Raw genomic sequence first — 14,413 nt, 5'->3', positions numbered from 1 at the left:
GCAAGTGTACAAGCAAGAAGAGAGGATAGTGAATGGTTTCAGGTGAAGGTTGGACTGCAACAGGCCTGTGTGATGTCACTATGGCTGCTTAATTTGTTTATGGATGGGGTGGTAAGGGGATAAAATGCAAGGATCCTGAAGAGAGGAGTGAGCATACAGTGTATATGATGTAAGGGGTAGGGGGCCTGGGAAGTGAGGCAGTCATTGTTTGCTGATGACACAGCACTGGTAGCAGATTTGAAGGAGAAACTGCAGAAGTTGGTGCAGATGGGGGTGTAAGTTGCAATGAAGAATATTTGGAAGATGCGAAATGTTTTAAATACTTAGGAGTGGTCATGGCAGCGAATGCAACCAAGGAAGCACACGCGAGTCATTGGGTAGCTGAAGGGGTGAAGGTTCTTGAAGCAATGTGGGAAATGTGGAAAGAAAGGATGTTCTCTGGAAGGACAAAAGGGTGTATGTCTAAAGGTACAGTGGGTATACATGCATGGAATGGGGTACATATGATGTGTGAAGCAAGGTGTATGTGTTGGAAATGAAATGTCTTGGGAAAATATGCACTATGAAGTGGTTTGAGAGTAATACAAAGCAAATAGATAGGTCAGGTAATAAGAAGACTGCAGCTGAGAGAGCTGAAGTTGCTGTGCTGAAATGGTTTGGATACAAGGAGAGAATAAAACAGGAGAGATTGACAAAAAGGATATATGTGTCAGAAGTGGAAGGGACAAGGATAAAGGGAAACTGATCTGGAGAGGGAAGGATAGAGTGAAAAATTTTTGAGTGATTAGGGCCTGAACATGCAGGAGGGAGAAAGTGGATATAATCTGCATTCTTTACTCTGAAATTCTGCATTATACCTTCTGTACCTACAAAATTCCATGACTGGAAAGTCCTGAATGAGTCTTAAGCTTCTGCAAAGAAGAGAATCAGAAAAAGCAAGAGACTAGAGGTAAAGTTTGACATCTTTTTGGCTTTTGATGCTGGTTAAAGTGGTAATGATGCTGCCACAACCTCTAAATACTAGATCCAGAGAAATTTCATGTATTATCTTAAAATTCAAATCTGTTTTTTGGCTTAAATACTTTGATGAATAGTGTAACTGGATGGTACTGTACTGCATGTTTTTGAGCACTGCATTCATCTTCTTGGATGTAAATTGCTGAGAAATTATCCCAAGGACTATGAACTCCCATCAATCAATTGCATTCTCTGGTAAAATGTGATCCACTACTCAGTGTTCCCATTAAGTTGAGATTTCCAAGAACACATCCCCAATATCACGCAGGGATCAGATGTATAAATGCAATTTTCTTTTATTTCATCAAGAGATCCAGATGAACAGGGTACAGATAATCAAGATTTCAGTGTACATTGCTGGAAGTTAAAATCGCTTTTGTGAGAGATTGATGAGTGGATTATAGAAAGTGCAAAAAAATGCATATAAAAAATCAGACAGATATAGCATTGTAAATAACTGATGATCCAATGAAAGGAAATGGTAATATGGAAAGAATATGAGAGGAACGACAAAAAAGTGCATATTAAAGTGGAGTGAATTCACATACATGCAGAATAAGAAAGAAGTTGTGGAGGAAGGACAGATATAGGAAGTGTATGTGTCAGTGGGATGTCATTATGAATTTACAGTGTGCAGAGATGAGTATATGGTGAAGATACTCATCTGGAGAACTATCACCATAATACAGAATGAAAATGATCAAATGTATACATAAACAAGTTTCATTATCAATACATGTAATATTATGTAGTTATATAACATCCAAATCAACTTTAACAATAAATTGGTTGTAAAGAAAATATACAAACAGAAAGTGAACAGTGCAGATTTCTCATCATTAGAAAAACCCTGATAAGTGGATAAAACGATACACAATACAACTGCTGAAAATTCTACATAACTGATTTAATTGGCAAAATGTGCAAAATCTAGTCTGTTATGTACTTCACTATGTGATAATAGATATAAAAGGAGTAAAGGTGGTACTTACAGCAACTAGCAACTTCTAGAAAAAGTCTCTCATACTTTGCATTAAGGGCAAACACTAGAGAGTGTCCACTGATGACTAGAGCGAAGCCTCCGTTATGTTCACCAGCATCACTCAGGTTATCTTGCCCTACGCCCTCATCACTGTAAATACTACCAGTGTAAAGGGCAGTGAGACTAACAACACAACAAGGCATCTTTGTAACCATATAAGCACATAAAATTAGAGAAAGACATTTGAGAGGAATATTATAACTAAACAGGAGCTCTGGTCCTGTAGATATCTCAACCCCTGCAGAGTGCTTCTCATTTTTTTACACATACTAGCAGATTTAGGCCCTCAGTGCCCTGTTCAGCTTGCTCCTGCCAATGACTGCCACAGCCTTCCTCACCAACATCATACCTTCCCACCCTGGCCATCACCTCTCCCTCCCTTCTTGGCCATTACACCGAGACCATAATTCTGGTACATCAAGTACCTAATTCACTCCCATTTTGTTAGTATATCATAAGCCATCACAATACGAGCCGAGCTGGCTGTGTGGTGCACCCAAGCAATGTTACACATCACCATGCTGCACATGCCACTCTGTCCAAGCAAGCTATGCTGCCCAATGCATTAATTCTCTTCCAGCATCCACACTGTTTGCCACCCAATTAATTCTACAGTTATTCACACATGTACCAGTCATCACCCTATTCCAACTACAAGTGCAACCACCAGGATGAGAAGGAAGACCTTTAACTTGGAGGCAAAGGTGAAAACACTGGATGAATTTGAGTGTGGTTCCAGAGCATCTACTGCTGCTCACTGTTCCAATCACTCTTCTGTTCAAAACACTCATCTCGCACTCAATGAATGATATGGTAAATTGCATTTTTGATACGTCTTTTCAACACAGTTCTCTTTTGCAGGTTCTTGGCTACTCCATGCATTAAAAATGAATTACCTATTAAGAAAAATATTGGTAGTAGTTGTTAGACAGCCACCAAACAGGAAGGGATATTACCAGTGGTTATCAGGCAGGTCAGCTACAGCTGCATAGTGAGCCAGCACTTAGGTGGTAGTCAACTTGGCAACCACTGAAGTGCTGGCTCACAAGGCATCCATCATTAACCCTCCCGATACCCAGGCAAGTAGTGCTGGTCATTGCCTGGCCATCAACTACTACCTTCTATGCTACATGCTCCCAATACAAACTAAATTCATGTTTAACTTTACAGTTACAGTATACAACAATATGAATCATTCAAGTGTATATCATAAAGAAAAATATTTTTTCATTGCATCTTTAACCAATAATATTTAGCTCAATTTTATGGTAATGAAACAACTCAATGTTAATGATATATTCTGGCACAGTACATTACAAAACCCCCCCACTAAAGTATCTCTAAAATGTAAATTTCAGTTCTTCACACATTAAATAATACTGAAAAAGATGCCTTGTTGTGCAGAAACCAGTAGACTGTGGACATTAAAACAAAATATTTTGAGTTACATTGTAAAAGTGACCCAGTGGAAAAAAAAGCAATACATTTGGTAATGTGAGAGATGGAGAAGTAGCATGAAACATACAACAGTCACAAGTATAAGATAAGCAACAGACTCTTGAAACAAAAAAAATACTTGTTCTACTTTACAGTAACACAATATAAATCTAAAAACAACTTTTTCTTATGAAGAAAAAATTGTATGCATCATCTTTCTCTAACTACCAATATGCAACTCAGTTTAAAAATAAGTACAAGAATAAATGAATGTTACTGATATATTTTGACACGGTACATTAAAAATCACCACCAGTCTCTCTAAATGTACATTTCACTGTATTCAAATAATAAATGATGCTGGAAAGATGCCTTGCTGTGCAAAAACATTATTTTAACCGCTAAATAAAGCACAAACACATCGGAAAGTCAAGTGTTCTAAAAACAAACTTACAGTGTATTAATAATACATTTGAGAGTCAAGTGTTCTAAAAATGTATCCTCAAAACATACTTATGTCGTATTGATAATACATCTGAGAGTCAAGTGTTCTGAAAACTACAATGTGCAGTGAATAGCTCAAAAGAAATCCCTTTTAAGCCATCACGATGAGTTTCATAATGTAAACTGAAGCTATATCACATCAAAATAATACTCCATCAACTAATTTCACTAAACACAGCAATACTGAGTCTAATATGAATGCAACATAGTCTAGCAAAGCTAGTCAGCAGAGTCTCAGATGAAATGTTTTTTCATCTATCATTCTCAGATGACATGTCTTTTTCATCTATTATTTTCAAGCCCTCAAGTTTACAGAGATTTGAATTCTAGTTCTAGTATCTAACATGGCATGGGCAAAAAAATGCCATAGTCCTGACCATCTTGGATGAGAGCAAAATTGAAAATACAAGAAAAAGAATGAAAAAAAAAAAAAAATCAATTTGAAATCTTGTTTCTGTTAAACTGACTCTTACAGGAAGACAGGGTAAAGAAAGGAAAAGATAAGTGAAGAAAATTCCAAGAGCTTTGCTGTAGGTAAGATCGAGGTATCATAATACAGCATATGACAAAACATCTCTGAGGTGTTTTCAGCCATATTAAGCAACTGCTCGAAATAATGAGGGACAATGGCTTCAATAAGAAGTGAAGCAGAAGTTATTGCTGTGCAAGTGAGGGCAACTTATTTGCTATAAAAAGCTGCACTTAGATGAATGAGAAAGCTGTCCAGACCTCTTCATACCTTCCATCAACAAATCAAGAAACACCACCAAAAAACTTTAAAACCCATTCACTGAGCAAAGAAACCTCATCAGTCATGCATGAATCTGACCAGATAACAGAAAAACTGCTGAAAGTCTTGCCTATACATTCCCCAACCACACCTCTCAGGCCTTGACACACACTATGCATCACTATTTTTGGTGAGTATGCATTTACTAGTACACAATTTCCTGGAATAACCTGCATAACTGACTGATTTACCAAAAGAAAAAAAATATATCTTTCTAACACTTGATCACCAATTTCCCACATTAGTGTGGTAGCACCAGGAACAGGCAAAGAAAGGTTACATCTGCTCACATCCATTCTCTTGCTACCATGAGTAATGCACTGAAACCACAGCTTCTTATCAACAACCACACCCAACAGACCTTCTCATGGTTACCTTTGACACTTTACATGTCTTGGTAGAGTCCAATGACAGCAGATCAACCCCAGTATTTACCATTGTTGCAATTCACTCTATCCCATGCACGCCTTTAACTCTCATGCATGTTCAGGCCTGGATTGTTCAAAAAAATTTTGCACTCCATCCTTCCACTTCCAATTCAGTCTCACCATTCTCCTTGTTATCTTCACTTCTCAAAAGTATATCCTCTGCCACCAGTGCTGTATCTTCAGTAAACAATAACTCACTTTCTAAGCCCTCTCAGCCCCAGTGGCTACATACTCACTCCTCTCAAAGACTACACTTACCTCCCTCACCATCCCACCCATAAACAAATTAAACAATCATGGTGATATCACACACCCATGCACTAAACCAATCTTCACATGAAACCATTCACTCTCCCCTCTTCCTACTCGTACACATGCCTTACACCCAATATAAATTTCTCAATGTTTCTAACAGCTTTCCTCCCACACCTTATATTCTGAAGAGCTTCCATAAGGCATGTCCATTAACCCTATTGTAAGCTTTCTCTAGATCCATAAATGCCAGATAGAAATCCAGTATTTCTCACACATTTTTCAAAGCAAACATCTGATCCAAACATCCTCTACTACTTCTGAAACCACACTGCTCCTCACTAATCTGATGCTTTGTACCTGCCTGCATCCACTCAATCAATACAACTTATCACGTACACTTCACTAACTTAAACCTCTCTAGTTTATACATTCACCGTCATCCTCTTTGCCTTATACAGTGGTACTATACATGCATTTTGCCAATACTCAGGCAACTCAGGATGATTCATACATACACTGAAAATGTATAAACATTAAGGTTGAGGCACTAAAGGCTAAGAAGTGGCACTGGAGCCCTATTTATGGAGACTATCGCTGTAGCCATCCTTTTGAGGGAGTTCCAGGAGGGAAAAGGTGACAGATATAGATAGAATAGATAGATAGACCTCCGTATTCCACGTGTCTTGTAGAAGGGAACTAAAGGGGGTCTCGTTTAACCTACAGACTACATACTCCTCTCTCCATGACCCTTGCATTCATGTCTTTCACTGTCCCATACATAAACAAAGAAAACAGCCATTGTAACATGGCTGTTTGAGCAAACCACAAAATACCAAATTTTTCTGGATGTTTTCTATCTAAATTGTCTAAAACAGGAAGTTTCTGTGAGACTATGGAGCACACAACACATATATGTAACAACAAGATCATACATCAATCTAAAGAAATATTCTTAACTTCACCAAGCAAGGGCAAAATGTGTTTAGACACATCAAAAATCACAAAACAATTTATCAAACAAATACAGAGACACTAACCTGAAGGTTACCACAGAAAGGTTAGTCTGTGGTTGGCTGGTAGCTGACACATTCCGGATTTGTTCGCGAAACTGCTGCAGCTGATCTTCAACTTCAGAGGCACTTTGAGCATCAATGATGAAGATGTCAACCATTTCATCGGTTAGTAACTGTAAAATTTCAGTATCTCTTACAAAAATGAACTTCTACATCAATGAAGATGTTTAAAGAGAACCAATCTTAAAAAATGTACACTTTATCAAGATACCATTTAAATAATGTACACACAATTTGGAGACACTATACCTAACACATGTTGGTGTGTTACCCACTAGAACACTGATGGCATCTATTTTGACTTAGCACTACAAATAAAAAAGTTAATCAATCATTAAATAAACATAATATTTTGTATACAAGTTACCTGACATGAATATCCAATGTTGATGGCTGTTTCTTGTTTATCACCAGTTAAGACCCATATCTTAATGCCTGCCACTGCTAAATTGGCTATAGTTTGTGGAACTCCATCTTGGAGCTTATCTTCAATGGCAGTTGCTCCTAAGAAAACAAAATAGTTAATCAATATAAATAGAGCCTGTATATCAAAGATGAGGATGAAATACATTTTTTTCATACTTTATGGCCATTCCCACACTAGCAAAGTAGCATAAGGAACTGATAAAGAAAGGCCACATTTGCTCATATCCATTCTCTAGCTGTCATGTATAATGCACTGAAACCACAGCTCCTCTGATTATCTATCACTTTTCACTCTGTTCGCTTTACATGGAATGGATCAAGAGCACACAACCTTTTTGATCACACACACAACCTTAAACTGTGCTCAATATGCTTAAGTAAATGAAAGCTTCCTTATGACAATCACACTTCTGAAATTTTCACTTTGCAAGCAGAACTAACCCCTCTATTTACACCATCATACTTAAACCCATGACATCACTGTAAATGACAAAACTTATCTGAAATGTCTCAAGCTTAAAATAATTCACTCTGTATGTTACCATCCCTTCTATGGGCTACCTTTTCTTGTACCTTAAACCATACTACTATTGTCGTATGTCCTAACTGCAGGTGGATAGTAGATGGTAAAAAGCCACCAACCAAGTAGGTATATTACTGATAATATCTGCCTGAGTATTGGGAGGGTTAGTGATTGCTGCAAAATGAGCCAGCACTTCAGAAGCTGTCAACTTGCACTCCTCTGACCCAGGTAGCTGTCTCTTCTTTCAGCCTCACCCAAGTGTGGACTGCTGGCATTCTGTCCACAAACATAGAATCTCTACTTGTCACACATAACACTTGATATCACAACTCACATAACTCATCCTTCATAACTCTACATTTTCTTGTGGTGAGTGCTATATGCTAGCCCTGCCTTTTGGGAAAATGGTGGGGACAATAAATAGAATCATTAAGCAGCTGCATTAACTAGAAACATTATGTAGAAACAGTTGGTAGGAATGTTAGCTGGGAGCATTAAGTAAAAGTAATGGGTTGGAATATTTGGTAGACATATTAGGTAGTAGTAGTCAGTAGGAACATCAGGTAGAAGCCTCTGAAAACACTGTGCTAGAGTTGGCCTCTGCCAGTGGCCCATTAAGGGTGAGGCACTAAAGGCTAAGAAGCAGGCAGTTGAGTTTCACCAATTACAATGACTCTTTTCCTATGGCCACCCCCTGGAAGGACTTCCTGGAGGGAACAGGCATCTTATAAAGGCTTCTGATAGGTATTTGTAATGATTTCTATAAATCATATACATTACTTACTTTTGCATTATTTATTTTCCTAATGTAACATGTAAGTCATCTATCTCTGCTGCTCTAATCTTTAACTTTCCTGAGTCTAGGAAAATTGCTTAACATCCGTATATCATCTAGGGCAATCACTCCATCAGGAAAACGTATTTTTTTTCCATGTATGATGCTAACCTGACCTTCATAGTGAGAGTAGACTACCCTTTATTTTTCAAGCAGGTAGTCTGAGAAAGTTGGAAATGAAATGAATGAACATGCATGCAGAATTTACATCAAACTGATAAGAAAGCACTGAAAACTTTTTACTGTTGTCTGCATGGAAAATAAATGGTGATATGAGTGACTCGTTTGAAAAAAAATGTGGGAGTGTATTAAGGTTGTGATATAATCATCATCATTTTCAGTTATTATTATCACCAATATACACCAAGGATCCCTTTGCTGGGGCTCCTGCAGCTTTAAGAATGCACTTCACTCAGTAGTGGGAAAGGATGCAATGCAAGGTTGTTATATGTCACCAAGTTTGCTTTCAGGTTTCATGAATGGGACATTGTGTTAGGAATGAGTGAGGTGAGATATTTGTGGACTACAGGTGAACCATGGTGTAACTGCAGTTTAAGGGTTAAACAGTTCATTGTCCTAAAGTAAAGGCTGGAAAAATATCAAAATAAGACCTAAGGCAGACCGAATAACCACACTGTGCTACCAAGTGTAAGTGATAAAAACTATTGAGAGAAAAATCTATTAGAAGGCCAAGTAACCCCACTCTACTCTACCAGTTGTAGGAGTTAGACAATTGACTATGTGACTGATTGATGTAATAGATGAAGTAATATGAATAAGTAATATATCTGATATATCTGATAAAAAAGGTATGATCATCCTCAATTTGAGGTCACTCAAGTTAACTACAGACATACTAATTAGGTTGCAGTGGGTCATAGCCATGGCTAATTACTCCCTTTCTAATTACAGGGAAGAAAGACATTCCAAAAAATAATATTCTCTATTCCCTAGAGTAGGTTTGTAGATCTCTTTATTTCTTTATATGAAGTATTCAATAAAAGTAAGATACTGTAATCTATCCATCTACTGTTCTGGCTATATTTTGTGACAAAACTTTGAATTCTACACAAAAAAATTTTTCCTTGCACACTCTTCCTTAACTTCTCACCAATATTTGCAATATCTTTGTCAACTCCCTTCACTAAATGCTTAATATCTATGACAGAAGATCCTTAATTTTTCTGTACCTTCTATCAATCTTCAATTCAATACACTATCCTTACCAGTATAATATATCAAATATATGGCTGAATAACTTCTTGACATACTATGTCTCTGCTTGACCAAAACTATCCACTCAACAAAATCATCCAATCCTCAAGCCTAATAAAGTGCCTCTAATTGCTCTCCGTTTTCCATACATTGAAAATATTTAAAAAATTTTCCTCACCTTTTCTATCATACACTTCTCTATACTAAAGAACAAGTTCATTTACACCTTTTCTGCCAGTATCTTTTTTGTATAATCCTTATTGAGAAAACCTAATGCATTTAACTTCCTAGGTATCAATTTCACAGTATTGCTTGTTTTCTAGTCTTGAAAAATTGAATATAAATCACCTAGAAGTATAAGATCCCGTTCTATTTCCTCATATATAGCAGCAAGTTTTTCTTCTCTTGATTCTAAGGAAACAGCAGCCTCATGATGGCGACTCTTCCAGTCCTGTGTGAGAATGCAAATGCTCATCACAAAGTAATAGTCATCGAACATATATATATATAAAAAAAAAAAAAAGAAATTGACAAACATTATAAATAAGGAGTTAATCTGAGGATATAACAAAAATCTTAACACTATATGCAAGTTAAAAGAATGGATCTAAGAGAAAATCCATTATACTGAAATCACATACCTGGAAATACTCTTCATCTAAATCCTTATATGCAAGGCACAATGTTCGTAGACCATCTGCAGCAAAACTCTGAAACACAGTCATGATAACTCACAAAATGTTCATTAATAAGCTATAATGGGATGTATCAGTATGTGGAATAAAACTGTAAAAAGAAAAAAAAAAAAAGGTGATGGAAGGGAAGTCATGTTTTCATCTAAAGAAAAGAAAGTTTCACTTTGAGAAGATTTCTTTCTGCTGATGTAAAACAGAGGCTAATACCACTTGTTACCAAAGGAAGCAACAGCCAGTTGACTTGGTTAACAAAACAAGAAGAAAATTACCAAAATAAGAGCCAAACACATTCAGCAAGTTGAAAAAAGGATTCCATTTAACCCTTAATGAAAAATGGAGACAATGACAAGCAAAAGTATGAGATGGGTGAATAGGGGGAATAACCAAGTAAGAATAAGATTTCGTTTTGAACAATTAATATACCATATATACTGAATTCTGGTGACAAAAGATAGAAAAGTCCTTACTGATCAAGAGGAAGGAAATTTTCTTATGTATGCATAAACTGTCTTTCCTGCTTATGTGAGAGAGCATCAGGAAGAAAAGAAACAGAAGCCTCATGTGGACACAACACATTTCAAGCTGTTATATAAAATAAAACAAAACCAGACCCTATCATCCATATCAAAGCCCAACATATTACTTTATGTATTATCTTGACTGTTTTGTATGCCCTGGTTCAGCCCATTCACAGCATACTACCCCTTCCAAATATCAAATTGATCCAGTTCATTCTAACAGATGCATGCCTCTATCACTCACGAATGTTTGGGTCCCAGTACCCCAAAGACTCCTTCCCTCAATTCTTCTCATTCTCCCCCTCCTAGCCATAAATAGAAAATCTCCACAGACTACTTCATGTCTTATCTTGACAACTTTATATGCCCTGGTTCAATACTTCATCATTTTGACACACACTCAAACCAACCTGTCTTACTTCCTTGCTGTACCGTTACACTCTACTTTGATCGTATTCATTTCTCAATTTTCTCCTTTTACACGCTCATCCTTCCCATCTTAACTTACACTCCTGCTAATAAAGCACAGGGAGCTTTAATGTAATATGAATATATTTCAAATAATATCAAGAAAACACTTCTCATCAAACCTGAAAATTCCTGAATCTTAACGGTAGGAAAAGAAAACTAGCTCTGAGTGTTAGAAGGTTAAGAAAGAATCAGTTGTATATAGAAAGAGTCCAGTTATCTAAATTCCAGATATCAAATTCTTCCAATCACAAATTAGGCTTTATCTTTATATGATACTTCTGACAAAATGCTAAAAGTCCTGTTTTCCAGATTTTGGACCTTTAAGAAGCATTAATGCCATTCTTCTGTGAGTCAGCTGATACAGATGCTGCCATTCAAACATACTGAGTTGCTTTTGTATATGTTGTCCGAGTCCTTCATTGTGATCTTCAGTGGCTGCTCGCACTGGTATTGTATTTTATCAAAGAAAATGTGTCATCCCCTCACAATGCCAGCATATAATCAAGCAAGCTAGCCAAGTTCATCAGGAAGCAATGCACAAAAGCAAAGGCAGGTGGTGTTAAATATTCAGCAGAAAATTACCATTATAAAATACAGTGAAAAACATAAGCCATGAGTGTGATACATAGAGGACAAATTTAGTAAAGGATCCTCATTGTTTACACATATTCAATCAGAACTTCAGAGGAATTTTAGCTTCTTTTTTTAGTGAGTATCTATACAAAATACAGCAGTGCATAATAATTTCTTACTTGAATTAGTGTTATTCCTCTAACACAGCATTATCAAAAAATGTCCAGATATCCTACTCTTCCAATTAACAGACTTGCCACAGGTCCCAGCATGGTTAGATAATCAGACTTTCACAGTAATTATGATCTGCTGAGCATGCATATTACCTAGGATCACCATATACTTCACCTCCATGCTTAATCCTTAAACTGTGGCTACCACTGTGTGTGCAAAAAACATGAAGAAAAATCTTGAAAACATTATTTTCATGTAAAATTAAAGATATGCATTCAGATATATGAAAAATAATAATAACAAAAAAAAAAGAATCCTTTATATATCTTTGTTGTGTTGTGGTGGAGTGCTGAAGTGCACATCTGGGGACCATCCAGCTGAGCATCTCAGTGTGTAGCAGGGGAAAAGGGAGGAGTGAGAGGATCAAACAGCATTAGCGTGGGAGGAAGGAAGGAGGGAAGAATGAGAAGGAAGACATGAGGAGGGAGAAGGATAGAGTAAGGAGTTAGCGGAATATTGAACTTGGCATGTAATTTCAAAATCAATTTCCTGGAAATCTTGCCTCAGGTGATTTATGTCACAGATGACTATGTACTGACAATGATGTATGTTGTAGTTCGTACATCAATAAAAACAGAAAAGGTGAGTAATCGACAAGGAAAGTAAACAAGTTTATCTACGAATTACTATAAAGCCTAAACCTTAATGCCTTTCTTCTTTGTGTTAGGCTTCTCTCAAGCACCACCTATACCACCAAAGAAAATAGATGTCCCTACAAATGATATATAACATCAGATTCATGTCACACTTAGGATATCAAAACAATAATATAAGAGAGTAAATGACAGTGTTAACAAGTTTATCTAAGAATTCATAAAATGTGTGCTTCATTGATGTTCTTTTCTTTGTACTCGACTTCCATCATGCACCACCTGTACTGTGGGAAGTAGATGGCACTGGATGACTAGAAAACTGTGATGGACAAAGTCCTCTATGCAGAGATGCAAATGAGGGCCAGAGTGGTGTGTGGGTGGTGAGAGGAGGTCTACTGAGACATGTGATGTAGTTTAGGAATGCTGTAATTGAAGCAAAATTTAATACTGAGGTGCAGAAATCTTGCCTTTGGCATGATGTATGTTGCAGTTGATACTATACTAACAAATGATGTACGTCACAATTTAAGGGTTAACACATAATACTGTTTTACAAGACCTACGTTACAAGAAAACAAATTTTTCAAACTAAAGGACGATTTACAAATTATATCCAGTATAACAGTTATTTTCACATACAGTATACAATGTATGTATACAGTTAGCTTACATCTAAGTGTTCCTGAGTAAGTCGTTTCAAACCATCTTGGCCTTCTTTTAATCTCTCATATATAATGGAATCGGCTCCTTTGCAATATAGACGGATCCTTCCATCTTTTTTTAGAATTACAGACATACGCTTCCGTACATTGTTGAAGTCCAGAATGCATAACAATTCATAAGTTTCTTGTACTTCCTTAGCCTGGAAAACAGATATAGATGTATCAATTACTGCAACTTAAAGCTTGACATACAAATATCAAATAAGCACACATATAATGCATGCATGATGTCAATTACCTGACACTGGTAATATGTGAAAGCATTCCTTTAAAAGTAAGGCAGTGCTATCAAATTTTCAATTCTTCCTCACTAGTAATCAACTCTTGCAGAGCACATTCACACCATTTCAAGTGTGTATGAAAAATTTCTTGTGCTACATGACTGAGCATCCTAAGGTCAGAAGGAGAGTTACATCAATAATACTGGATCTAATATATACACATACATCACCTTGGAAATTGGAAATATCATTAATGGTAACCTGGGGAAAGGTGATCACTCTCATACAGTGTTTGAGTCTGGCTACCTAGTTATTAAGGAAATCACAAAAGGAGTCAGAGAGTAATCAATACCCCAAGACACAAGGAAAGAAATTTTTACAGAGCAGTACTGTAAAAGTAAATTACATAATGTCAGAGTGATGGTGGACTAATGTTAGAGGATGGAGAGATGGAAATTAAAGAGAACTAATGGTGCATCAGATGACTGTCAAATGACCAAGGAAAGTAGAGACATTCCATGAAAAAGATATAAAAGGCACAGTTGTGATGTACTGTCTGAAAAGTATAGGAGAGCATGGGATGAGAACAGCAGATGAGGGAAAGAAGAACACTGGAATAAGGAAAAAGGAAAAGCTGTGGACCAAGCAACAGAAAGTCATACACCTTTTGACAGATCTATCCAGACTACATCATTATTAAATGAACGGGTGCTTAGTCTGATGTACTAAGGTGCTGAATGCTAAGTCCCAAGATGAATTCACAATTAAACACAAGTTACCTGTAATGATACCAAGTTGTGATGATATATAAAACAAAGAAAAGAACATGCTTGGTTGATGA

General features: G+C 36.7%; 1 protein-coding gene across 11 annotated transcripts in view; it reads right to left on the bottom strand.

The window, feature by feature from the left end:
• The window catches only part of ATP8B (ATPase phospholipid transporting 8B), a 268,417-nt gene that overhangs the window by 18,636 nt on the left and 235,368 nt on the right, over nt 1–14,413 (bottom strand). For 10 of the 11 annotated variants that reach the window (XM_071657803.1, XM_071657799.1, XM_071657800.1 and 7 more), the window contains 6 exons: nt 13,300–13,491; nt 10,187–10,255; nt 9,894–9,996; nt 6,914–7,050; nt 6,511–6,659; nt 2,010–2,158 (listed from right to left, as the gene is read on the bottom strand). In XM_071657803.1, coding sequence (XP_071513904.1) covers nt 2,010–2,158; nt 6,511–6,659; nt 6,914–7,050; nt 9,894–9,996; nt 10,187–10,255; nt 13,300–13,491 — 799 coding nt within the window. The remainder of the gene's footprint in view (nt 1–2,009; nt 2,159–6,510; nt 6,660–6,913; nt 7,051–9,893; nt 9,997–10,186; nt 10,256–13,299; nt 13,492–14,413) is intronic. The other variant, XM_071657795.1, reaches the window with a different exon arrangement.

This window comes from Panulirus ornatus, chromosome 65, assembly GCF_036320965.1.
Source record: "Panulirus ornatus isolate Po-2019 chromosome 65, ASM3632096v1, whole genome shotgun sequence".
Taxonomy (NCBI): Eukaryota; Metazoa; Arthropoda; class Malacostraca; order Decapoda; family Palinuridae; genus Panulirus; species Panulirus ornatus.
Note: the sequence above shows the minus strand (reverse complement) of the source record. Positions and strands in the feature narration are given on the sequence as shown.